The sequence below is a fragment of the Oncorhynchus mykiss genome, chromosome 15 (assembly GCF_057628025.1).
Source record: "Oncorhynchus mykiss isolate SJ-2025 chromosome 15, ASM5762802v1, whole genome shotgun sequence".
Classification (NCBI taxonomy): Eukaryota; Metazoa; Chordata; class Actinopteri; order Salmoniformes; family Salmonidae; genus Oncorhynchus; species Oncorhynchus mykiss.
In genome coordinates, this window is record NC_143036.1 from 74,037,241 (window position 1) to 74,063,432 (window position 26,192).

Consider the following 26,192-nt stretch of genomic DNA (forward strand, 5'->3'; position numbering starts at 1 on the left):
CCCTTGGTCTGCGTTCCATAGAGCTGGTGATGGAATCCCCACCACTAGGGAGCCATATAACCCATGGTCTGTGTTCTATAGAGCTCTGGTCAAACGTATTGAACTATATCGATGCGATTTGGGAAACATCCCGTGTCTGTTATGGTTCTGGGTTTTAAGAGCACAGCACGCTAGAGAGGCTCGAGCCCTATGTGAAAAGGAAAGCATTGACCAGCTTTCATCAGAGGTCAGGCTGGATTGGCCTCGCCGATGACGAGTCAACAACCTGAACAACTACTGGAATAACTGACTGAGGGATATCTGTCTCTGTAACTACTGGAATAACTGACTGAGGGATATCTGTCTATGTAACTACTGGAATAACTGACTGAGGGGTATCTGTCTCTGTAACTACTGGAATAACTGACTGAGGGATATCTGTCTCTGTAACTACTGGAATAACTGACTGAGGGGTATCTGTCTCTGTAACTACTGGAATAACTGACTGAGGGATATCTGTCTCTGTAACTACTGGAATAACTGACTGAGGGATATCTGTCTCTGTAACTACTGGAATAACTGACTGAGGGATATCTGTCTCTGTAACTACTGGAATAACTGACTGAGGGGTATCTGTCTCTGTATGTTGTCTCTGTAACTACTGGAATAACTGACTGAGGGGTATCTGTCTCTGTAACTACTGGAATAACTGACTGAGGGGTATCTGTCTCTGTATGTTGTCTCTGTAACTACTGGAATAACTGACTGAGGGATATCTGTCTCTGTATGTTGTCTCTGTAACTACTGGAATAACTGACTGAGGGGTATCTGTCTCTGTAACTACTGGAATAACTGACTGAGGGATATCTGTCTCTGTAACTACTGGAATAACTGACTGAGGGATATCTGTCTCTGTAACTACTGGAATAACTGACTGAGGGATATCTGTCTCTGTAACTACTGGAATAACTGACTGAGGGATATCTGTCTCTGTATGTTGTCTCTGTAACTACTGGAATAACTGACTGAGGGATATCTGTCTCTGTATGTTGTCTCTGTAACTACTGGAATAACTGACTGAGGGATATCTGTCTCTGTATGTTGTCTCTGTAACTACTGGATTAACTGACTGAGGGGTATCTGTCTCTGTAACTACTGGAATAACTGACTGAGGGATATCTGTCTATGTAACTACTGGAATAACTGACTGAGGGATATCTGTCTCTGTAACTACTGGAATAACTGACTGAGGGATATCTGTCTCTGTAACTACTGGAATAACTGACTGAGGGATATCTGTCTCTGTAACTACTGGAATAACTGACTGAGGGATATCTGTCTCTGTAACTACTGGAATAACTGACTGAGGGATATCTGTCTCTGTAACTACTGGAATAACTGACTGAGGGGTATCTGTCTCTGTATGTTGTCTATACCACCTCTCTCTCTCCTTCCGCTCTCACTTTCTCACTCAGAAATCCCATTGTTTCAACACACTCAATTAAATTCAATGAAAATCAAAGGTCTTTATTGGCATGGGAAACATGTTTACATTGCCAAAGCAAGTGAAATATATAATAAACAAAAGTGACAAACAATAAAAATGAACAGTAAACATTACACTCACAAACGTTTCAAATGAATAGAGACATTTCAAATGTCATATTATGTCTATGTACAGTAATTACTGTACAAGTAAAGTACAAGTAGTGATCTTTTTGTTTTCTCATGTTTTCTCAGAAGTGCCAGTAGGGTTACTGAGCATGTTAGGAACACTGAGGGAACGCTGAAGGAATTGTGACCTCATCTCTGTGAGATGGTCATCACATTGCCCACACGCCTTTCCCTGCAGTGAATGATGAGCAGATAGACGCCTGGAAATGCAGAGTAATAACTATGTATGTACTATGACTGAGATATGTGGTTGTCTCACGTAGCTATCTGAAGATGAATGCACTAACTGTAAATCACTGTGGATGAGAGCATCAGCTAAAGGACTCAAATGTAATAGCCTCCTGTCAATGTGCAAATTACAAATGACGGACTCCTTTTTCCCAATATAGTGCCCTACCTCAGACCAGAGCCCGCGTAGGGATATCTGGTCAAAAGTAGTGCCCTACCTCAGACCAGAGCCGCGTAGGGATATCTGGTCAAAAGTAGTGCCCTACCTCAGACCAGAGCCGCGTAGGGATATCTGGTCAAAAGTAGTGCCCTACCTCAGACCAGAGCCGCGTAGGGATATCTGGTCAAAAGTAGTGCCCTACCTCAGACCAGAGCCGCGTAGGGATATCTGGTCAAAAGTAGTGCCCTACCTCAGACCAGAGCCGTAGTGCCCTACCTCAGACCAGAGCCCGCGTAGGGATATCTGGTCAAAAGTAGTGCCCTACCTCAGACCAGAGCCCGCGTAGGGATGTCTGGTCAAAAGTAGTGCCCTACCTCAGACCAGAGCCGCGTAGGGATATCTGGTCAAAAGTAGTGCCCTACCTCAGACCAGAGCCGTAGTGCCCTACCTCAGACCAGAGCCCGCGTAGGGATATCTGGTCAAAAGTAGTGCCCTACCTCAGACCAGAGCCCGCGTAGGAATGTCTGGTCAAAAGTAGTGCCCTACCTCAGACCAGAGCCGCGTAGGGATGTCTGGTCAAAAGTAGTGCACTATAAAGGGAATAGGGTTTTGAGACAGAGCCAGTGTAATTAAAATGTTTCCAAATATCATAAAATGTGGAAAAGAGTATCGGGTGGGTGAGAAGAACACAGCGGGACAGAAGAAGTAACGTTTGTTTTCTTTAAAAGCTCGAGAACTGAGCTACTTCTATCCTGCTCTCTGAGTTCAAACAGCCACTCATTGGACATGAGGGGACATGAGGGGACCTGAGCAGTCCTCCAGGCTTCGGCCTGCCAGTGTGTGTCTATAAACCAGGCTAGCTGGCTCCTTTACAGCTTGGTCTCCTCTGCCCCCCCCCCCCCCCCCCCCCAGACTAGCCTGAATGGGGGTTTTGTTGTCATTTATAAAGCCTGAGGAAAGATAGGAGGGCTGGCTCCTTTTGGAGGCAGCTCTGACCATGGTGCTGCTTGAGTGTTTCTTGGATGTCAGGGCGAACTGCTACTGAGAGGAATTAATCATGAATAAGCCTCTATTTAGCTCTTTAGTCTGGTGATGATTCAATTCAGAATATAAATCCACCATGATTCCTGTGTGACAAACACTGCAGGCTGAAACTCTCCCTGTGAGTTTGTAGGCTACTGAACACCTTGTATATATTAAAACATATCCTAATAAAATGTTTAAAAAAATATATATATTTATGCAAATACAGTACAACATTTCCACAGCTCCCGGTGCAGAACACAACGTCCATTATGAAAACACATGTAGGACAGTCAGTCTACCTTTGCGTAGTTGTGAGATAGTTGTCCTGTTTAAGCAGTAGCAGCAGGCCAGTCTGATGATGAATTCAATTACGGTCCCTCATTTGTGGTGAAAATGTGTCATGTGAGACAGTGAGAATTTTGTATTTATTTTATTTTATTTAACCTTTATTTAACTAGACAAGCCAGTTAAGAACAAATTCTTATTTACAATGACGGCCCACCCCGGCCAAACCCTAACCCGGACAACACTGGGCTAATTGTGCGCCGCCCTATGGGACTCCCAATCACGGCTGGTTGTGATACAGCCTGGAATCTAACCAGGGTCTGTAGTGATGCCTCTAGCACTGAGATGCATTGCCTTAGACAGCTGAGCCACTCGGGAACCCCAATTAGAGTTAGAATGTTTCTGAACTAAAGACATGTTCTAAACTGCTCTGAACTAGACATGAGACAAATCCTATGACAGCTCTAACTATGAGTGTACAAGTTGTTGGGAGAAATATGCAGCTCACAAATGGTTTACTGTGCTTGTTAGACCTACTAGTTTGATTGTGCTGTTACGCATGTAGATGGTTATAACTCTGAGGAGCACGGCCATTACAAGCAATATGATACAAATAATGTTAGATGGAAGTGGTCAATGCATATTTATACACAAACACACGCACGCATGCAGGAATGCACACACCCACCCACACATACATACATACACACCCCCTCACACCCAGTCTGCAATAATACAGAACTGTCTGACCTCAGAGCAAAAATATCATGTGTAGTCAGTAAATATCATGTGTAGTCAGTAAATATCATGTGTAGTCAGTAAATCCCATGTGTAGTCAGTAAATATCATGTGTAGTCAGTAAATATCATGTGTAGTCAGTAAATATCATGTGTAGTCAGTAAATCCCATGTGTAGTCAGTAAATCCCATGTGTAGTCAGTAAATATCATGTGTAGTCAGTAAATCCCATGTGTAGTCAGTAAATATCATGTGTAGTCAGTAAATATCATGTGTAGTCAGTAAATCCCATGTGTAGTCAGTAAATCCCATGTGTAGTCAGTAAATATAATGTGTAGTCAGTAAATCCCATGTGTAGTCAGTAAATATAATATGTAGTCAGTAATTCCCATGTGTAGTCAGTAAATATCATGTGTAGTCAGTAAATCCCATGTGTAGTCAGTAAATCCCATGTGTAGTCAGTAAATCCCATGTGTAGTCAGTAAATCCCATGTGTAGTCAGTAAATATAATGTGTAGTCAGTAAATCCCATGTGTAGTCAGTAAATCCCATGTGTAGTCAGTAAATCCCATGTGTAGTCAGTAAATATCATGTGTAGTCAGTAAATCCCATGTGTAGTCAGTAAATCCCATGTGTAGTCAGTAAATCCCATGTGTAGTCAGTAAATCCCATGTGTAGTCAGTAAATCCCATGTGTAGTCAGTAAATATCATGTGTAGTCAGTAAATATCATGTGTAGTCAGTAAATCCCATGTGTAGTCAGTAAATCCCATGTGTAGTCAGTAAATATAATGTGTAGTCAGTAAATCCCATGTGTAGTCAGTAAATATAATATGTAGTCAGTAATTCCCATGTGTAGTCAGTAAATATCATGTGTAGTCAGTAAATCCCATGTGTAGTCAGTAAATCCCATGTGTAGTCAGTAAATCCCATGTGTAGTCAGTAAATCCCATGTGTAGTCAGTAAATATAATGTGTAGTCAGTAAATCCCATGTGTAGTCAGTAAATCCCATGTGTAGTCAGTAAATCCCATGTGTAGTCAGTAAATATCATGTGTAGTCAGTAAATCCCATGTGTAGTCAGTAAATCCCATGTGTAGTCAGTAAATCCCATGTGTAGTCAGTAAATCCCATGTGTAGTCAGTAAATCCCATGTGTAGTCAGTAAATATCATGTGTAGTCAGTAAATATCATGTGTAGTCAGTAAATCCCATGTGTAGTCAGTAAATCCCATGTGTAGTCAGTAAATATAATGTGTAGTCAGTAAATCCCATGTGTAGTCAGTAAATCCCATGATGGGTAAAATTAAGTTAAAATTGCAGAAAACAAATAAATCTGGCAAAATTCATCTCCATGGAAACAAGAGAATGGCGATGTATTTCTTTACAGACTGTCAGTCAGTGGGGGGTAGTAGCTCATAATGCCTTGTCATGCTAACACAACTATCAAATCTGCAGTCATTCAAAGGGGAAGTTGGGCAAGTTACGATTGACCTCTAACTAGGATATCCCCCGAGTTTACCCCACAGCGTCTGTTACAATGGGAGGAGGGAGGACCCAGTGAAGCCTCTCAGAGGGGTCTGTCTGTGACATGAAAGTGACCGGTTGAGGGGGAAGACTTTGAAGTAGCTTGTCGAGGAGATCTGTAAACAAACAGGAACTAGACCCAGGCTGTTTTTCATTTCCCTGCAATAAGAGTGGTTCAGGGGTGTGTGATGTCATCCTCCTTCATATGCTGTCTTTTTGACACCCTATCCCAAATAATATATATATATATATATAATAATACAGCAGTGACCTACATTTGACCAGAGACAAATAGTAAATTAGTACACGTGTGCTTTTAGATTTAACCTGTGTTCTCGTGTTACAGTACAAAATGAATCTGTCTCTCAAGTGACGTGAACGTGAGTGAAAGAGTGGTGTTTGTGAGAGTGAGGGAATGCACTGCCCGGCCTTTCATTTCTTAATTAACCTCTACAGGTCTAGAATGCTTCCTGACACTGTGGATGCCTGTGTATTTGAGATCACAGAGGAAGACACAGTTAGACAGAAAAGAGACGGCCGAGGACACAGACCCATGTCCATGCCCAGTTGGATATTATTAGGCAACTGTATCATTTTAACCACATGAAAGATTGATTTTTTTTTCGTAATCATTTCACAATATAGGGGAGAACTCTATGCACCAATCCATTGTAACAATTGCATTACAGTAAAACCTAAGAAGGAAGCCCTAAATAGAATTTAACCAATGAGAGAGAAGAACAGGAGACATAGTGATTGACGTGAGCGTCGCCCACTTAATTTATTTACATTTTAGATTGACGTAACATATTCACCAATCACGTACTAATTTCTTGAAGCTACGGACCAATTACAGTAAGCCATTTAGTGAAATGGGCGTTAATGTTTCCAAGTGGGGTTAGGGGCGACCGCAGTCAGTGTATTCTTGTAGCTGACTTGTGAATGTGGCAGCGGCGAGCCAGGGAGGGGTGAACCGGTGTTTGGATTTTTATATTCAAGTAACGATAGCTAGTTTACAGTCATAGCTTGTGATATATATTTAGAAACAACAACGGAATCACGAATTTTGTTTGGATTATTATTGTCTAACCCGAAGAGAATATGAAAAATAACATGGGGCGTTAGGGGATGTTGAAATGATTATCTGCGAGGATATATAGCTCAAGCTATTTTTATATTTTTTCTCGTTTTCCCCACTTTGGATTTATTTTACATACCGTGGGAAAACCGGACAAGCCGCCGGACAGCGGGCCGAGAGGATGGACCAGGCGAATATCCTGAGAAAGTTCATCCAAGGGGTTTGTGTTATGCGAGAAGGGGACCAGAAAGGAGAGGATAACTTCGGCAGTGACTTTATGGTGAGACCAGCCAGACATCCTTCTCCCTCTCTCGAACACACACGAGCAGTTCTAACCGGTTTCTCCGCGCTGACCGACAAATAGGTGATGTGTCGACTGTTTAGCTTCAACACAATGGATTCACGAGTCTTCAGTCGATAGTGTCTCTGTCTGCGGTAGTTTTTTTTGTTCCTCGTGATGCTTCTTTTAGGCTTTTCCCGTGTGAACGCTCCCTGCTGGGCGGCTTGCTATGCTATCCTGGGGGCGGAGGGACACATTTCTCCTGCAATTCCCTCATACAAATCTCCAGGCTTGTAATTTAATGCGGCCGAGCATTGTCACCTTTTTAGAAATGTGCATATTCCCTCTCTTCTAATCGGAAAGCGAAGAGTTTTTCAGTACAGTACTTTAACGGTATACCGTTCAATAATATAGGCGTGGGTGCTAAGGCCTCCCAAACCAGCCACCCGAGTGTAGTAATCGATGCGCTCTTGACTTTACGTTAGCTAGAGCTAAACGTTAGCTGGTTACCTAGCTTGTCAGGCGTGCCTGTCTAACTCACATTTCGTACCACCATGACCTAAAATCTTCATGAACATGCTTGCTCGCTGCTTGCTCGCTGCTTGCTCGCTGTTTTGAATATTGACAGTTTCATTGGCAGACATCGATTAAGACCAGAAAGCTTTGTCAACTTCCCACCATTGACAGTAGGCAAGCTAGCTAGCATGAGCCGAGTTGTCATTCGTGCTTTTCATCTTATTAATAGCAGCAAATTATTTGCTTGGTAGATTGCTGTATTCAATGGAAATACAAAACCGTTTATACATAGACTACCTTATTTATCAGAAATACAAACTGGAATGCGTGCATGCATACCAGACATGTCTAACTGGGTGGCTAGCTGGCTAACTTTTCCCCAGTCCCACTCCCTAGCTACTTCTTTGTCCATGACATCCGACTTAGTGTTTATCTCAATATATTGATATTGCATTCTCCACATAATATTCCTGATATTACATAGCAGACATAATCAATCTGTATTCGTATCAATTATCTGCGAGGATTTTGTGTTGAACAGAAAACGGGTTGGTATGTGGTGTTCTGTCTGGCCTGTCCCAGCCAGTCAGCCAGCTATGTCGGTGGGGTCTGAAATAGGGAGTTGACGGATGTTGCGTAAGGACCAGGGGCAGTGCGAAATTAGGATTGTGAAAGGAAGTGGTTTATAGCAGGGCTTCCCAAACTCTGCCCTGGGCCCCCCCTTCTGGGTGCCAGTTTTGGGTTTTGCCCTAGCACTACACAGCTGATTCAAATAATCAAACTTGATGACCAAAACGTGCACCCAGGACCGAGTTTGGGAATCCCTGGTTTATAGCACAACATGCTCCACCTTTGTCCGCGATTTGTAACTGCATATAGTTACTACACATGCTCAAGGTTGTTTATAACTTTTTTTAGTTACAATCCTCCCATTTAAAATAGTAATGCAGTCTGACAAGATGTTAGCATCACTAGAAAGGGTAATGATTTTTAGGTTAGGCTGGCTGACATACGACCCCCATCCTCAACATGTTACCTAATTTACCTGGAATATTTTGGTGCTTTTGTCCACTCAGTCACTTCTAAATTCTCCCCTAGCCTTGGCCCTGTTCTATGACTGACTAGATGTTACTAACTTATCACCCAATGACTGATTGTATTGGCAACAACTAAAAATCCAATACCCTGTGTGACAGAGGCCTGTACAGTATTGACATGTTAATGTGTCTGAATAGCAGAATACCACAGTTATCCACCACATGCAAATTAATACCAACAGTGGTTTAGACTTTTTCTAAGCCTGAGGCGCTTGATAGTGGGTTGGTAGTGTACAACCTTTGACCAGGGCCCATAGGGTTATGGTGACTAGTATGTAGGGAATAGGATGCCATTTCGAGTACACCCTAGGGTAAGTTGGAGGGGCGGCTGCAGGGCCCAATTACACATGACATACCTACTGCTGTATTTAACTGCCACTAGCCTCTCTGAAAGCAGAGGTGATTTTAAGACACCAGCGCACACTGGAAAGCACATGGGTGTCTGGACATGGCCACAACAGTAACAATGTTTCTTTTTGAGGCTGTCATGTTCAATGTCGGTCAGCATTGATTGATCCTAACAAGCACTAAGAAGAATGTAGGCTAGGGAGGCTAACTGAGCCCCTTTTATGGTATAGTGCTAGCCTGGGGTATGTGAATGTAGCTCAGCCTGGGCTATATCTTCTGGCCAATCAAAATGAACCTGGGTGAGCTCTGTTTGTCATAGCCAGGGGGCAGGAAGGAGAGGGCCTGGGTTGCCACCTGAGTGAGCTCTGTCTGTCATAGCCAGGGGGCAGGAAGGAGAGGGCCTGGGTTGCCACCTGAGTGAGCTCTGTCTGTCATAGCCAGGGGGCAGGAAGGAGAGGGCCTGGGTTGCCACCTGAGTGAGCTCTGTCTGTCATAGCCAGGGGGCAGGAAGGAGAGGGCCTGGGTTGCCACCTGAGTGCGCTCTGTCTGTCATAGCCAGGGGGCAGGAAGGAGAGGGCCTGGGTTGCCACCTGAGTGAGCTCTGTCTGTCATAGCCAGGGGGCAGGAAGGAGAGGGCCTGGGTTGCCACCTGAGTGGGCTCTGTCTGTCATAGCCAGGGGGCAGGAAGGAGAGGGCCTGGGTTGCCACATGAGTGAGCTCTGTCTGTCATAGCCAGGGGGCAGGAAGGAGAGGGCCTGGGTTGCCACCTGAGTGCGCTCTGTCTGTCATAGCCAGGGGGCAGGAAGACAGGAGAGGGCCTGGGTTGCCACCTGAGTGAGCTCTGTCTGTCATAGCCAGGGGGCAGGAAGACAGGAGAGGGCCTGGGTTGCCACCTGAGTGAGCTCTGTCTGTGATAGCCAGGGGGCAGGAAGGAGAGGGCCTGGGTTGCCATTCGTGTAAAGATGACGTCCAGTGCTAGAGCTGTTGTTCATCACAATATGAGGCCATTTTTGAGGCTAAGTGTGTCATTGTGTTATCTGATCTGACAACCTTGACACCACTGCCAACAGAGAGTGGATGGGGATATGGAAGGGAGATACTGGCTTTGGCATTATGATGGACAGACGGCTGAGATCAGGATCACATTAATTATCCCAATATATTATTCACACCCAGACCCGACCCGTATGACCGAGAGACCAAGGCCCGTTGATGTGGTCTTGACACCGAGGCCACATGACTGAGTCTCTGCCAGAGAGACACTCAAGAACATAGACCTGCCTGCCTACCTACCCACATCTGCTGCAGTGATCAGGAGACAAGAGTTCCCTGACATCTACTACCATTAAACCAGTGTAGAGCTAGACAAGAGGCTATACCAACTAGACAAGAGGCTATACCAACTAATAAAGCCCTGTCTCTGGAAAGTTTAAGTGTGATATGAATCACTATTTTCATAGCCTTGTGAGACATGCATCTAGTTAGTTTTAAAGGGAAATGTCATGCTGAGCGGAAGGCATTTAAGGCTTGGGAAGGAAGGCCCCTTTTCAGTGGATTAGTTACAGGGAGCAGGCTAACGATGCTCTTGTTAATCTGAGTAGATTTGTTTTTCTTTGTGTGTTTGTGTACACTAACATGTCGACAGATGGATTGAGCTTTATTTTTGAGGAACTCCTGAAAAACAGGCTGCAGTTGAGCAACTACAGAGGCTGGCATCTGTGAGAAGTAGACTGGCCAGCTAGCTACTGTGTGTGAGAGATTGCATTCCGGTGACTCCAGCACTTAGCACATGATTCAGGAGCTCTTGCATCCTACCCCACATATTTGTCAAGCTCCTATCATCACACATGCAGAGCTGAGCAGAGAGGAAGCTCCCCTGTTACACACCGGTATAGAGCCCGTTATTTCCCCTGTATGGAGAGCCCCATATTTCCCCTGTATGGAGAGCCCCATATTTCCCCTGTATGGAGAGCCCCTTATTTCCCCTGTATGGAGAGCCCTGTATTTCCCCTGTATGGAGAGCCCCATATTTCCCCTGCATGGAGAGCCATGGATATAGGAAGCTGGCTAGTTAGCATAGCGATGTGCTACAGTTAGCTGTCTTTGATGTGCTCCTGGGTAATCAGCTTGATGAGGTGGAGATGACAGGGGAAGAGAGCTGCTATCCCAGCACACACATGTACACACTATGGGTGTAACGGTTCACCAGGTATTGTGGTTTTTGTGGTCATGGTTGTCTGTCTGTTGGGACATCATTCACTATGTCCCTGGCGTTGTCTGTGTTGGGACATCATTCACTATGTCCCTGGCGTTGTCTGTTGGGACATCATTCACTATGTCCCTGGCGTTGTCTGTCTGTTGGGACATCATTCACAATGTCCCTGGCGTTGTCTGTCTGTTGGGACATCATTCACAATGTCCCTGGCGTTGTCTGTCTGTTGGGACATCATTCACTATGTCCCTGGCGTTGTCTGTGTTGGGACATCATTCACTATGTCCCTGGTGTCTGTCTGTTGGGTCATCATTCACTATGTCCCTGGCGTTGTCTGTCTGTTGGGACATCATTCACTATGTCCCTGGCGTTGTCTGTCTGTTGGGACATCATTCACTATGTCCCTGGCGTTGTCTGTCTGTTGGGACATCATTCACTATGTCCCTGGCGTTGTCTGTCTGTTGTGACATCATTCACTATGTCCCTGGCGTTGTCTGTCTGTTGGGACATCATTCACTATGTCCCTGGCGTTGTCTGTCTGTTGGGACAAGGATTGTTATGTTGGGCCTCCAAGTAGAAATGGCCCCATTTTGGAACTGGTCCAACTTTTTAGACTTCTACTTGGAGGCCCAACATAATAATCCTTGTTTCATATTCTCTCTGTGTGTAGTGTATTCTCTCTGTGCGCAGTGTTATTCTCTCTGTGCGTAGTGTATTCTCTCTGTGCGTAGTGTATTCTCTCTGTGCGTAGTGTATTCTCTCTGTGCGTAGTGTATTCTCTCTGTGCGCAGTGTATTCTCTCTGTGCGCAGTGTATTCTCTCTGTGCGCAGTGTTATTCTCTCTGTGCGCAGTGTTATTCTCTCTGTGCGCAGTGTTATTCTCTCTGTGCGCAGTGTTATTCTCTCTGTGCGCAGTGTTATTCTCTCTGTGCGCAGTGTTATTCTCTCTGTGCGCAGTGTTATTCTCTCTGTGCGCAGTGTAATCTCTGTCTCCATGTGAGGTGTGCAGTGTAAACACATGAGTGATGACAGGAAGACTGTCCTGCTGGAGGTAATGCATCACCACTGCCATGATAATCTGACGCCTGCTCAGCCCTGCTGAGCCTCGCATACAAGTCCATGAATATGACCTTCAGAGAAGGTGTGTCTGGGGTCGCTGTGCACGCCAGAGAGTCGGTGTGAGGATTCTTCCTCTGTGATACTCACTATTGACTGTGAGATTATGGTAGTGACTACATGAACCATAGCCGTAGTGCTGAAAATAGTGCTGAGCAATTTAAACAGGCTGAAAAAAAATAAAAAATAAATCCCAGAAATGTTCCACACACACAAGCTTATTCATCTAATTTGTTTTGCACAAATTTGTTTACATCCCTGTTGGTTGTCATTTCTCCTTTGCCAAGATCATCCATCCACCTGACTGGTGTGGCATATCAAGAAGCTGATGAAACAGCATGATCATTACACAGGTGCACCTTGTGCTAGGGACAATAAAAGGCCTCTTTAAAATGTGCAGTTTTGTCACACAACACAATGCCACAGATGTTTTGAAGTTTTCAGTTGGCATGTTGACTGCAGGAATGTCCACCAGAGCTGTTGCCAGATAATTGGATGTTAATTTCTCTACCATAAACTGCCTCCAGCTTCGGTTTAGAGACTTTGGCAGTACTTCCAGCCGGCCTCACAACCGCAGACCACGTGTAACCACGCCAGCCCAGGACCTCCACATTCGGCTTCTTCACCTGCGGGATCTTCTGAGGTGTGGTGCTAATGAGTATTTCTGTCTGTAATAAAGCCCTTTTGTTGGAGGAAAAACAAATTCTGATAGGCTGGTCCTGGCACCCCAGTGGGTTGCCCTCCGAGGCCCACCTATGGCTACAACCCTGCCAGTCACGTGGAATCCATAGATTAGGGCCTAATGAATTTATTTCAATTGACCGATTTCCTTAAATGAACTATAACTCAGTAAAATCTTTTAAATTGTTGCATAATGCGTTTTAGATTTTGGTTCAGTTTACGTTCCCTTCTCTCGTAGATGTTTATCCCCCTCAGACGACTCCTGAAGTGAGATCCGGTCGGTAGTTGAGCAGACCATGTCAAACACAATGACTGTATACACGGAGTAGACCAAACATTAAGACCTTCCTAATATTTAGTTGCACCCCCTTTTTGCCCTCAGAACAGCCTCAGTTCATTGGATCGTGGACTCTACAAGGTGTCGAAAGAGTTCTGGCCCATGTTGACTCCAATGCTTCACAACTACAGTTGTGTCAAGTTGGCTGGATGTTTCTTAGGGTGGTGAACAATTGTTGATACACACAGAAAACTGTTGAGTGTGAAAAACCCAGCAGCGTTGCAGTTCTTGACACAAACCGGTACCCCGTTTTTAAAGGCGCTTAAATATTTTGTCTTGCCCATTCACCCTCTGAATGGCACACATACACAATCCACATCTCAACTGTCTCAAGGCTTAAAACTCCTCCTTTAACCCGTCTCCTCCCCTTCATCTACACTGACTGAAGTGGATTTAACAAGTGACGTCAATAAGGGATCATATCTTTCACCTGGATTCACCTGGTCAGTCTGTCATGGAAAGAGTTCTTAATGTTTTGTACACTCAGTGTATCCTGTATATCAATAAGGAGTGGGGGAAAAGTTGCTTGTGCGTTGATAAGCAAACCAAAGGCAGCATTAACGATAAGTAATCAAACCAATATGGAACTTCTAAAAGCCTATTTCACACCATGGCCTGCTGAATTTGCAAGTTAACTTGTCTTTCATTTGGATTTTGGCACAAATAAAAATGTGACTGACTCGACCGTGGATTGACGGTCCAGTATTGTTTCAATGAAGAGTTGTGTGTTTACATGCCTGCTAGAGTTCACAGCAGGTTTATGAATACCCACTGTCGTGGTACGGATGAAGCCTGAGCTGGAATGTGAAGCTAACTGAAGCTGGTGAGCTTTAGAAGACCCAGGGTAGATGACGCTTGCTTCGTAGGATAAACCCTCTGGAAACAACAGGTTTTTGCTGAACAATTTGCTGAAATGTGTGCAGATACCCGGCTATTAAAAGGGACAGGTGGCTATTTGAGACTGCGTTTAAATTGAAGTTTTACGGTATTTCCGCTGTGCGAGTGATTAGATTTCAGTGTGTGTGGACGTCACAGCGTGTTGTTGGAAGCTTTAGTGGGATCAAAGCTGACCCATAAAGTTAGAACCGTCCCAGAGCCTGTTGGAGCTGCACGGATTCTAATCCACAGGAAATGATGCTGTAATGCCTCTCTGTCTGTCTGACCACTTGCCCCGTGCTGCTCCGGGTTACCTCATGATCAGAGAGAGTCTGAGATGGAGGAATGTGAACTGATTCACTAAAGTGTATTAATAGATTAATGGGTGACTAGGCTGAGGTCTGTTTGGATGTTTGTTGACCTACTCTGAGGACAGAGTACAGTAGGGGTCATCTATTTGACAAGGGAATGAGGGAGATGGAGGGAAGGAGCTAGATAGAGGGGACCAGGCCATTAGAGACGGTCTGTGGGACCTCCAGCACCCTCTTCCTCCTGTTCTTTTCAGCACTGCTTTGATTTCTGGGCCAGTGTGTCCTCATGATTTAATTCATTTCTTCTAAAACACAATAGCACACCTACTGATGCTGTGTGTTAGAGTGTATGTGTTTATTGCCTGGGGCTTTGTCTGCCTGTGTCTGTCTGTCTGTCAGACTGTCTGTCTGTGTGTCTGTCAGGGCCCAGGAGAGTCTAGGACTGCACACTGCTGCTCCCTCTCCTCCTCCCTCTGTTTCCCTCCTATATTGACTGAGTGGATATTTAGATGGTATATTTAACTATATTCTACTGTATAGACCTGAGTCTGAGTGTTTTTAGGTTGGCACTGCAGTCAAGCCGGGCTAGAGGGAGAGGGAAGGAGAGAAGAGAGGATAAAGCCCCTGCACCGCTCTGGTCTGTGTGACTCTAACTTCCTGTGTTTGGTCTGAAAAATCCCCCCTCCTGAGAAAATGTTGACACACATTCATCCTCTTTTCCTGTGCTGCTCATTCCTCCTTTCTGTTCAGCCCGCTGTGGACTCCTCACACTAGCTGGTCCCAGCTAAGAGAGGAAGCTATAAAGTCTGTCTGCTGAAGGTTCCCTTTCCTCATAGTGTTGCCCCTCCAGTCCACTGTCATGTGACCATTCTAACCTCTAACCCCTGTCAATGAAAGCCTAGCCTGTGTAACTCTTCTTACCTCTTATGTATGTAATTCACTCACTCACATTTATTTACACACACACACACACACACACACACACACACACACACACACACACACACACACACACACACACACACACAGTACCAGTCAAAAGTTTGGACACCTACTCATTCCAGGGTTTTCTTTATTTTGGACTCTGTTCTACATTGTAGAATACTAGTGACGACATCATAACTATGAAATAACACGCATGGAATCATGTAGTAACCCAAAAAAATCTGCATTGACTGACCATGTCTTAAAGTAATAATGGACTGTCATTTCTCTTTGCTTATTTGAGCTGTTCTTGACATAATATGGACTTGGTCTTTTAACAAATAGGGCTATCTTCTGTATACCACTCTACCTTGTCACAACACAACTGATTGGCTCAAACGCATTAAGGAAAGAAATGCCACAAATTAACTTTTAATAAGGCCCACCTGTTAATTGAAGTGCATTCCAGGTGATTACCTCACAGAGCTGGTTGAGAGAATGCCAATAGTGTGCAGAGAGGTCATCAAGGAAAATGGTGGCTTCTTTGAATAATCTCAGATATACTTTGATTTGTTTGACACTTTTTTTTAAAGTTACTTCATGATTCCATGTGTCATTTCATAGTTTTGATGTCTTCACTATTATACTACAATGTAGAAAATAGTACAAATTAAGAAAAACCCTTGAATGAGTGTGTTCAAACTTGTGTGTGTATCTGTGTATGTTTGTTTTAAGTCTGTCTGTAACCAGGCTTGTAGTTGAATGGTGTGCTCTCTGCTCTCTCTCTGTCTGTGTGTGTGTGTAAGTCTGTCTGTAACCAGGCCTGCAGTTGAGTGGTGTGCTCTCTGCTCTTGTCTGCTGGCTCAATAATGGAACACTTTGCCCTGCGTGTCTTTTTCTTACAAACACACCAACAACATTCCTTCGTTTTATGTTGCCTCTTGCAGTACATTCCTGGAGCATAGAGGTCATGCATGCTTCTGGCCTCACCTCCTGCTGCGATGGCCCTTCTACTGACTCCGACACACACACACAGACACAGACACAGACACACACAGAGAGAAGCACTCCGCAGATCTTCAGGGACGTTATACTTTTTCAGTCAACAGTGTGATTCAACAGTCAAATCAAAACAAGTGTAGACTTTACCGTGAAATGCTGAATACAACAAGTGTAGACTTTACCGTGAAATGCCGAATACAAGTGTAGACGTTACCGTGAAATGCTGAATACAACAAGTGTAGACTTTACCGTGAAATGCCGAATACAACAAGTGTAGACTTTACCGTGAAATGCTGAATACAACAAGTGTAGACTTTACCGTGAAATGCTGAATACAACAAGTGTAGACTTTACCGTGAAATGCTGAATTACAACAAGTGTAGACTTTACCGTGAAATGCTGAATACAACAAGTGTAGACTTTACCGTGAAATGCCGAATACAACAAGTGTAGACTTTACCGTGAAATGCTTACTTAGGAGCCCTTTCCCAACAATGTGCTTAAAGTATGACAATGAACAAATAGATCCAAATGAAATATCACCAATAAAATAACAATGAGGCTATATGCAAAGAGTCCTGGAAACGAGTCCGTGTCCTGGGGTATGAGGTAGTTGGGGGGGGGGGGGTTGATTGAGGTAATATGTACATGTAGGTAGAGGGTGAAAAGCAGGAAGTCCCAGGGGGCCGTAGGACTCAACAGGATGGTTCTGTAACAATGCTTCCCTTATTCCAAACTAAATCCTTTATCCAAGAGTTTAGTGTATTTGTGTCAGACGTTTAACTTAATCTCTCCTATTCACCCCTTCTCTCCTGTCAAAACCTGCTTACCTTTGTAGAAACGCACTCCCGTGAACATGCAGAAACACACTCCTGTGAACATGCAGAAACGCACTCCCGTGAACATGCAGAAACGCACTCCCGTGAACATGCAGAAACGCACTCCCGTGAACATGCAGAAACACACTCCTGTGAACATGCAGAAACGCACTCCCGTGAACATGCAGAAACGCACTCCCGTGAACATGCAGAAACGCACTCCTGTGAACATGCAGAAACGCACTCCTGTGAACATGCAGAAACGCACTCCCGTGAACATGCAGAAACGCACTCCCGTGAACATGCAGAAACGCACTCCTGTGAACATGCAGAAACGCACTCCTGTGAACATCAAATCAAAGTTTATTTGTCACGTGCGCGGAATACAACAGGTACAGTGAAATACTTAATTACAGGCTCTAACCAATAGTGCAAAAAAGGTATTAGGTGAACAATAGGTAAGTAAAGAATTAAAAACAACAGTAAAAAGACACTGAAAAATAACAGTAGAGGGGCTCTATACAGTAGAGGTTCTATACAGTAGAGAGGCTCTATACAGTAGAGGGGCTCTATACAGTAGAGGTTCTATACAGTAGAGGGGCTCTATACAGTAGAGGGGCTCTATACAGTAGAGGGGCTCTATACAGTAGAGGGGCTCTATACAGTAGAGGGGCTCTATACAGTAGAGGGGCTCTATACAGTAGAGGGGCTCTATACAGTAGAGGGGCTCTATACAGTAGAGGGGCTCTATACAGTAGAGGGGCTCTATACAGTAGAGGGGCTCTATACAGTAGAGGGGCTCTATACAGTGTAGAGGGGCTCTATACAGTAGAGGGGCTCTATACAGGCACCGGTTAATCGGGCTGATTGAGGTAGTATGTACATGTAGATATGGTTAAAGTGCCTATGCATATATGATATGATGAACAGAGAGTAGCAGCAGTGTACAGAGGGGTTGGGTATATATTTGCAGAAATGACACACATGCAAAAACGCATGTGTGTCGGGGGGATATGCATGTGGGTGTGTGTGTGTGTGGGTGATATGTGTGTTTGTGCATGCTTGAGTGAGACGGTGTATGTGAAAGGAAGTAGGAATGTGTGTGCCAGAATGCCGATGTAGGTCTAAGCATGTGTACAGTGCATTCGGAAAGCACCGAGGCCCCTCGACTTTTTCCACATTTTGTAACGTTACAGCCTTATTCTAAAATGGATTCAATAGTTTTATCCTTCCTTATCAATCTACACACAATACACCCTAATGGCAAAGCAAAAACACATTTTTATACATTTTTGCTAATTTATTAAAATAAAATAAAAAATATGTTTACATAACTATTTTCAGGTCTCTCCATAAATGTTAGATCGGGTTTAAGTCTGGGTTCTGGCTGGTTAGATCGGGTTTAAGTCTGGGTTCTGGCTGGTTAGATCGGGTTTAAGTCTGGGTTCTGGCTGGTTAGATCGGGTTTAAGTCTGGGTTCTGGCTGGTTAGATCGGGTTTAAGTCTGGGTTCTGGCTGGTTAGATCGGGTTTAAGTCTGGGTTCTGGCTGGTTAGATCGGGTTTAAGTCTGGGTTCTGGCTGGTTAGATCGGGTTTAAGTCCGGGTTCTGGCTCGGCCACTCAAGGACATTCACAGTCTTTGTGTGCTTAGGGTCGTTGTCCTGTTGGATGGTAAAACCTTTGCCCCTGTCTGAGGTCCTGAGCGCTCTGGATCAGGTCATCGTCAAGGATCTCTCTGTACTTTGCTCTGTTCATCTTTCTCTCAATCCTGACAAGTCCCCCAGTCCCTGCCGCTGAAAAACATCCCCACAGCATGATTCACTGTAGGGATTGTGCCAGGTTTCCTCCAGACGTGGCATTCAGGCCAAAGAGTTGAATCTTGGTTTCATCAGACCAGAGAATCTTGTTTCTCATGGTCTGAGAGTCCTTTAGGTGCCTTTCGGGCAAACTCCAAGTGGGTTGTTATGTGCCTTTTACTGAGGAGTGGTTTCTGTCTGGCCCGTCTACCATAAAGGCCTGATTGGTGGAGTGTTTCAGAGATGGTTGTCCTTCTGGAAAGTTCTCCCATCCCCACAGAGGAACTCTGGAGCTCTGTCAGAGTGACCATTGGGTTCTTGGTCACCTCTCGGACCAAGGCCCTTCTCCTGCCAATTGCTCAGTTTGGCCATGCAGCCAGCTCTAGGAAGAGTCTTGGTGGTTCCAAACTTCTACCATTTAAGAATGATGGAGGCCACTGTGTTCTTGGCAACCTTCAATGCTGCAGACATTTTTTGGTTCTCTTCCCCAGATTTGTGTCTAGACACAATATTGTCTCGGAGTTCAACAGTCAAGTCCTTCCACTTCATGACTTGGTTTTTGCTCTGACATGTAATGTCAACTGTGGGACCTTATAGACAGGTGTGTTCCTTTCCAAATCAAGGCCAATCAATTGAAATTTATTTTAGAAACATCTCAAGGATGATCAATGGAAACAGGATGCACCTCAAGTCAGTTTCCAGTCTCATAGCAAAGTGTCAGAATACTTAAAAGTATTTCTGTTTTTTTTTTTTTTTTAAGACATTTGCAAACATTTCTAAAAACCTGTTTTCACTTTGTCATAAAAAATAAATAAAACAAATGATTTCACCTTTATTTAACCAGGTACTTAAGTTGAGAACAAGTTCTCATTTACAGTTGCGACCGTGCCAAGATTAAGCAAAGCAGTTCGACACACAACAACACATGGAGTAAAACAAACATACAGTCAATAATACAGTAGAAAAATAAGTCTATATAGAATGTGAGCAAATGAGGTGAGATAAGGGAGGTAAAGGCAATAACTAGGCCATGGTGGTGAAGTAAATACAATATAGCAAGTAAAACACTGGAATGGTAGATTTGCAATGGAAGAATGTGCAAAGTAGAGAGAAATAATGGTGTGCAAAGGAGCTAAATAAATAAATAAATAAATAAATACAGTAGGGGGAGGTGTAGTTGTTTGGGCTAAATTATAGATGGGCTATGTACAGGTGCAGTAATCTGTGAGCTGCTCTGACAGCTGGTGCTTAAAGCTAGTGAGGGAGAAGTGTTTCCAGTTTCAGAGATTTTTGTAGTTCGTTCTAGTCATTGGCAGCAGAGAACTGGAAGGAGAGGCGGCCAAAGGAAGAATTGGTTTTGGGGGTGACCAGAGAGATATACCTGCTGGAGCGCGTGCTACATGGGGGCTGCTATGGTGACCAGCGAGCTGAGATAAGGCGGGGCTTTACCTAGCAGAGACTTGTAGATGACCTGGAGCCAGTGGGTTTGGCGACAAGTATGAAGCGAGGGCCAGCCAACGAGAGCGTACAGGTCACAGTGGTGGGTAGTATATGGGGCTTTGATGACAAAACAGATGGCACTGTGATAGACCGCATCCAATTTATTGAGTAGAGGGTTGGAGGCTATTTTGTAAATGACATCGCCGAAGTCGAGGATTGGTAGGATGGTCAGTTTTACAAGGGTATGTTTGGCAGCATGAGTGAAGGATGCTTTGTTGTGAAATAGTACGACTGGTGTGATCAACTGGTATTTCCATCACTGAATGACCTAAAAGGCCTTATTTCGCTATGGGATGTTGTTTCTTCTCCCAGACAATTGGCCGGTGCAAATTAAATTTATTAGCGTTTACATTTTTTTGGGGGGGGCAAAATCCGTCTGTTACTGGCTAACGAAAATCTTGGTGCTATAGTATGTTGTGAGAGGGCATGTGACGAGGTGCTGAGAATCTAGTCACTTTGCTGTGGAGCTGACCAGACAGGAAGTGGTGTTCCGGAGGGCAGAATATCACGTCACACCAGAAAACGCCCTCTACTACAGTACATCCACAGGTGTTTCCTGTGGCCTGGCTGGCACTGAGCGCTGTGAACGACCCTTCACTAACACACAGATTGAGGTTCACACACACACACACACACACACATCCTTCCTGTGCCCACGGCTACTCTGCCAAGTGGAATACAGTAGGTCTACAGACCTGTCTTTGTGACTGTAGACCTCAGTGGAAAATCTCAGTAACCCACAGGCAACACACACACACACACACACACGCAGGCTGAGGTGTGGTCCCCTACTGATTTGCTGATGTAAGGAGAGACCCTGACTCAGGACAGTAACTACTGAGACTACTAGAATAGTTATCTAACGGAGGTCATCTTGGCTATAATGTCGAATCAGAACAAAGTTTCTCTTTTTTTTTCTCTGCCGAGTTTCCTGGTCCCGGGGCTGCTGGGAGCTGTGCTGGAGAGGAGGAGGATGGATAATTAAGCAGAGCACTGCACTTCCTCCTCTGCCCCGTGCGTGTTGATGGGGACCTATGGGGATGTCAGTAATTGGTCTTCACGCTCTACCCTGTTTCCGCCTCCCAGGTTTTTAGGGCGATTAGGGAAACAAGATTTTAGCTAGTGATGAACAGTCTTTTTTTACTGCTGTGGTGTGTGGGCTTGTGGGCTTAGGCCAACGCACTTACACAGTCACTCAAACACGTTCTGCTGTAGCTCAGTGATTTTCCATTGAAGCAGATGTGTGGAGAGAGAAATGTTCCAAGCTCTGGATTGGTTATACTCCAGTAGTACAATGTGTGTGAGTTCTGAGAGTCTCCAGTCATCACTTCACACTCGGCATGTTCTCACTGTGGCCTGCTTGGGTACAGCAACACCTGACCCAGGCCCAACACTGTGGCCTGCTGGGCACAGCAACACCTGACCCAGGCCCAACACTGTGGCCTGCTCGGCACAGCAACACCTGACCCAGGCCTAACACTGTGGCCTGCCGGGCACAGCAACACCTGACCCAGGCATGACACTGTGGCCTGCCGGGCACAGCAACACCTGACCCAGGCCCAACACTGTGGCCTGCTGGGCACAGCAACACCTGACCCAGGCCCAACACTGTGGCCTGCCAGGCACAGCAACACCTGACCCAGGCATGACACTGTGGCCTGCTGGGCACAGCAACACCTCACCCAGGCCCAACACTGTGGCCTGCCAGGCACAGCAACACCTGACCCAGGCATGACACTGTGGCCTGCTGGGCACAGCAACACCTCACCCAGGCATGACACTGTGGCCTGCTGGGCACAGCAACACCTCACCCAGGCATGACACTGTGGCCTGCCAGGCACAGCAACACCTCACCCAGGCATGACACTGTGGCCTGCCAGGCACAGCAACACCTCACCCAGGCCTAATGACAGATGTGGAGTGTCCCACATTGTAGAATGACACACTTTCTTGCTCTTTCTCTCACACACACACACACACACACACACACAGACTCACTCAGACCTCATGTTTCAGGCTCCATTAGTGTGTAGACTATATGTTCTCTCCCAGTAGCTAGCACTAGGCTAGCCTGCTGATGCTAATCTGCTGACTGTGTTCTCTCCCAGTAGCTAGCACTAGGCTAGCCTGCTGATGCTAATCTGCTGACTGTGTTCTCTCCCAGTAGCTAGCACTAGGCTAGCCTGCTGATGCTAACCTGCTGACTAATGTACAGTAATGTCTCTGTTAGATGTTCTGACTGGGGTAATGTTAATAATAATAATCATCATCGTTATGTTTGTCCTAATGCTGCTGTTATGTTTCTGTTAGATGGTACAGCTGATGAAGGTTAGCGTAGCGTCCTGCTGGCCTCATCTGACTCTGCTGAATAGAAGCCTGCGCTAGAATGGTCTGTCTCAAACAACTGGGGAATGTCTGGGGAAGCCTTATCCTGGAATCGATATGCTCTAGCCAAGTCCTCTGACTATCAAAAACTGTCTGTGACAACAATAGTCTCAACAACAATAGTCAGCCAGAGACTTGGCCAAGTAAGCTAGGAAGTGGATGTGACGCTGCCTGAAATAGGTTGACACGGAATGTGAAGGCAAGGGGCAACATTCTCCCATCTCCATGCAGACATGGGTCCTATCAAAATAGGCAACTGGGTTTTATTGACATGAAGATAACAAACGATGGTGGAAAGGTACAACACTCCATATAGGTAACACTCTCTATAACACTCTCCGTTTCTGTCTGGATGAAGATCAAACACAGTGGTGTTTCAGTCAACCATAACCCCATCGGACAAGTCTCCCCTCTGGACCCTGACTCACCCCAGAGAGAGAGAGCCCAGGGAGGGACTGCAGGGGGGAGACGGGGAGGGAGGTCCGCATCACTTCCCCCTCTGCTTCTTGTATAACGGTGACTTCACCAGCAGGGCTCAATTAGCCCAAATGTGGCTCTGCTAAATATAGTATGTTGGCTCTGCCTGGAAGTACAACCCCTCTAATAATGATGCTAAAGTTGATTACACTTCTAATAAGTGGAGAGAGAGAACAAGTTGACAATAGAGGCAGATGTGCAAGCCGTCAAACACACTCCCCCCATATACCTTAGTATAGAGACCGATGGTGGGGCCTTGAACATCTGAGTTACAGAAAATCTGGACGGTAACACGGAATCCAGACATTAAAACGGAATTCAACAATGTATTGAACTTAGTAGATAATGCTAGGATATGTTATCATGTAGTCTGATATAGGACTAGGACACGTTATCATGTAGTCTGATATTGGACTAGGACTTGTTATCATGTAGTCTGATATAGGACTAGGTCGTGTAGTCAGATATAGGGCTAGGACGTGTGGTCTGATATAGGACTAGGACATGTTATCATGTAGTCTGATATTGGACTAGGATGTGTAGTCAAATATATGGCTAGGATGTGTAGTCGGATATAGGGCTAGGATGTGTAGTCAGATATAGGGCTAGGACGTGTCGTCAGCTATAGGGCTAGGACGTGTAGTCTGATATAGGACTAGGACGTGTAGTCTGATATAGGACTAGGACGTGTAGTCTGATATAGGACTAGGATGTGTTATCGTGTAGTCAGATATAGGGCTAGGACGTGTCGTCTGATATAGGGCTAGGACGTGTTATCGTGTAGTCAGATATAGGGCTAGGACGTGTAGTCAGATACTGGGCTTTTGGTCCATTAAAATAACATCAAATTGATCAGAAATACAGTGTAGACATTGTTAATATTGTAAATGACTATTGTAGCTGGAAACGGCAGATGTTTTAAAACATTTATGGAATATCTACAGGCCCATTATCAGCAACCATCACTCCTGTGTTCCAATGGCACGTTGTTTTAACTAATCCAAGTTGATCATTTTCCCAAGAAAATGAAGCTCTCGTATAACTCTGTGTACTACTCCCTTCACAGAACAGCACAAACTGGCTCTAGCCAGAATAGAAAGAGGAGTGGGAGGCCCCGGTCCACAACTGAGCAAGAGGATAAATACAGTAGAGTGTCTAGTTTGAGAAAGAGATGCCTCACAAGTCCTCAACTGGCAGCTTCATTAAATAGTACCCGCAAAACACCAGTCTCAACGTCAACAGTGAAGAGGCGACTTCGGGATGCTGGCCTTCTAGGCAGAGTTGCAAAGAAAAAGCCATATCTCAGACTGGCCAATAAAAAGAAAATATTAAGATGGGTAAAATAACACAGATACTGCACAGAGGATCTCTGCCTAGAAGGCCAGCATCCCGGAGTCGCCTCTTCACTGTTGATGTTGAAGCTGCCACTTGAGGACTTGTGAGGCGTCTGTTTCTCAAACTAGACACTCTACTGTATTTATCCTCTTGCTCAGTTGTGCACCGGGGCCTCCCACTCCTCTTTCTATTCTGGCTAGAGCCAGTTTGTGCTGTTCTGTGAATGGAGTAGTACACAGCATTGTATGAGATCTTCAGTTCCTTGGCAATTTCTAACATGGAATAACCTTCATTTCTCAGAACAAGAATAGACTGACGAGTTTCATAAAGTTCTTTGTTTCTGCCCATCTTGAGCCTGTAATCGAACCCACAAATGCTGAGGCTCCAGATACTCAACTAGTCTAAATTAGGCCAGTTTTATTGCTTCTTTAGTTTTCAGCTCTGCTGACATAATTGCAAAAGGGGTTTCTAATGATCAATTAGCCTTTTTAAAATTATAAACTTGGATTAGCTAACACAACATGCCATTGGAACACAGGAGTGATGGTTGCTGATAATGGGCCTCTGTACGCCTATGTAGATATTCCATTAAAAATCTGCCGTTTCCAGCTACAATAGTCATTTACAACATGAACAATGTCTACACTGTATTTCTGATCAATTTGATGTTATTTTAATGGACAAAATAGTGTTTTTCTTTTAAAAACAAGGGAATTTCAGAGTGATCCCAAACTTTTGAACGGTAGTGTATGACTGGGACATGTTATCGTGTAGTCAGATACGGGACTGGGACATGTCGTCGTGTAGTCAGATACAGGACCGGGACATGTCGTCGTGTAGTCAGATACGGGACCGGGACATGTTATCGTGTAGTCAGATACAGGACCGGGACATGTTGTCGTGTAGTCAGATACGGGACCGGGACATGTCGTCGTGTAGTCAGATACGGGACCGGGACATGTCGTCGTGTAGTCAGATACGGGACCGGGACATGTTATCATGTAGTCAGATACAGGACTGGGACATGTTATCATATGGGTACAGCCAGGGTTGTGACGGTCTGTTTATATGGGAGGACAGATTGAGAGGCGGTAGTTCGGATTAAGCTGCCTGACCGAGTCCATCTGTCTGACTGTCTGTGTGGGTGTCCTCTCCTCCATCATACTACTTCCTACTGCTGTATCCCCAGAGCAGGTTGTTAGTCCTTACTGAGACTCCCCTGGAACACAACAGAGAGGTGTTAGTCCTGACTGAGACTTCCCTGGAACACAACAGAGAGGTGTTAGTCCTTACTGAGACTCCCCTGGAACACAACAGAGAGGTGTTAGTCCTGACTGAGACTCCCCTGGAACACAACAGAGAGGTGTTAGTCCTGACTGAGACTCCCCTGGAACACAACAGAGAGGTGTTAGTCCTTACTGATACTCCCCTGGAACACAACAGAGAGGTGTTAGTAGTTACTGAGACTCCCCTGGAACACAACAGAGAGG

At 45.0% G+C, this 26,192-nt stretch overlaps 1 protein-coding gene across 5 annotated transcripts in view; it reads left to right on the forward strand.

Annotated features, from left to right (window-relative positions):
• Positions 1-26,192, forward strand: part of LOC149978183 (tyrosine-protein phosphatase non-receptor type 12-like) — a 103,336-nt gene that overhangs the window by 14,876 nt on the left and 62,268 nt on the right. For 2 of the 5 annotated variants that reach the window (XM_090201172.1, XM_090201174.1), the window contains exon 1: positions 6,508-6,971. The exons of 1 other annotated variant lie outside the window; for it this stretch is intronic. In XM_090201172.1, the coding sequence (XP_090057298.1) occupies positions 6,873-6,971 (99 nt within the window). In that variant the 5' untranslated portion in view covers positions 6,508-6,872. Of the gene's footprint in view, positions 1-6,507; positions 6,972-26,192 lie in introns of those variants that run through there. 2 more of the 5 variants (XM_090201173.1, XM_090201175.1) reach the window with 2 other exon arrangements.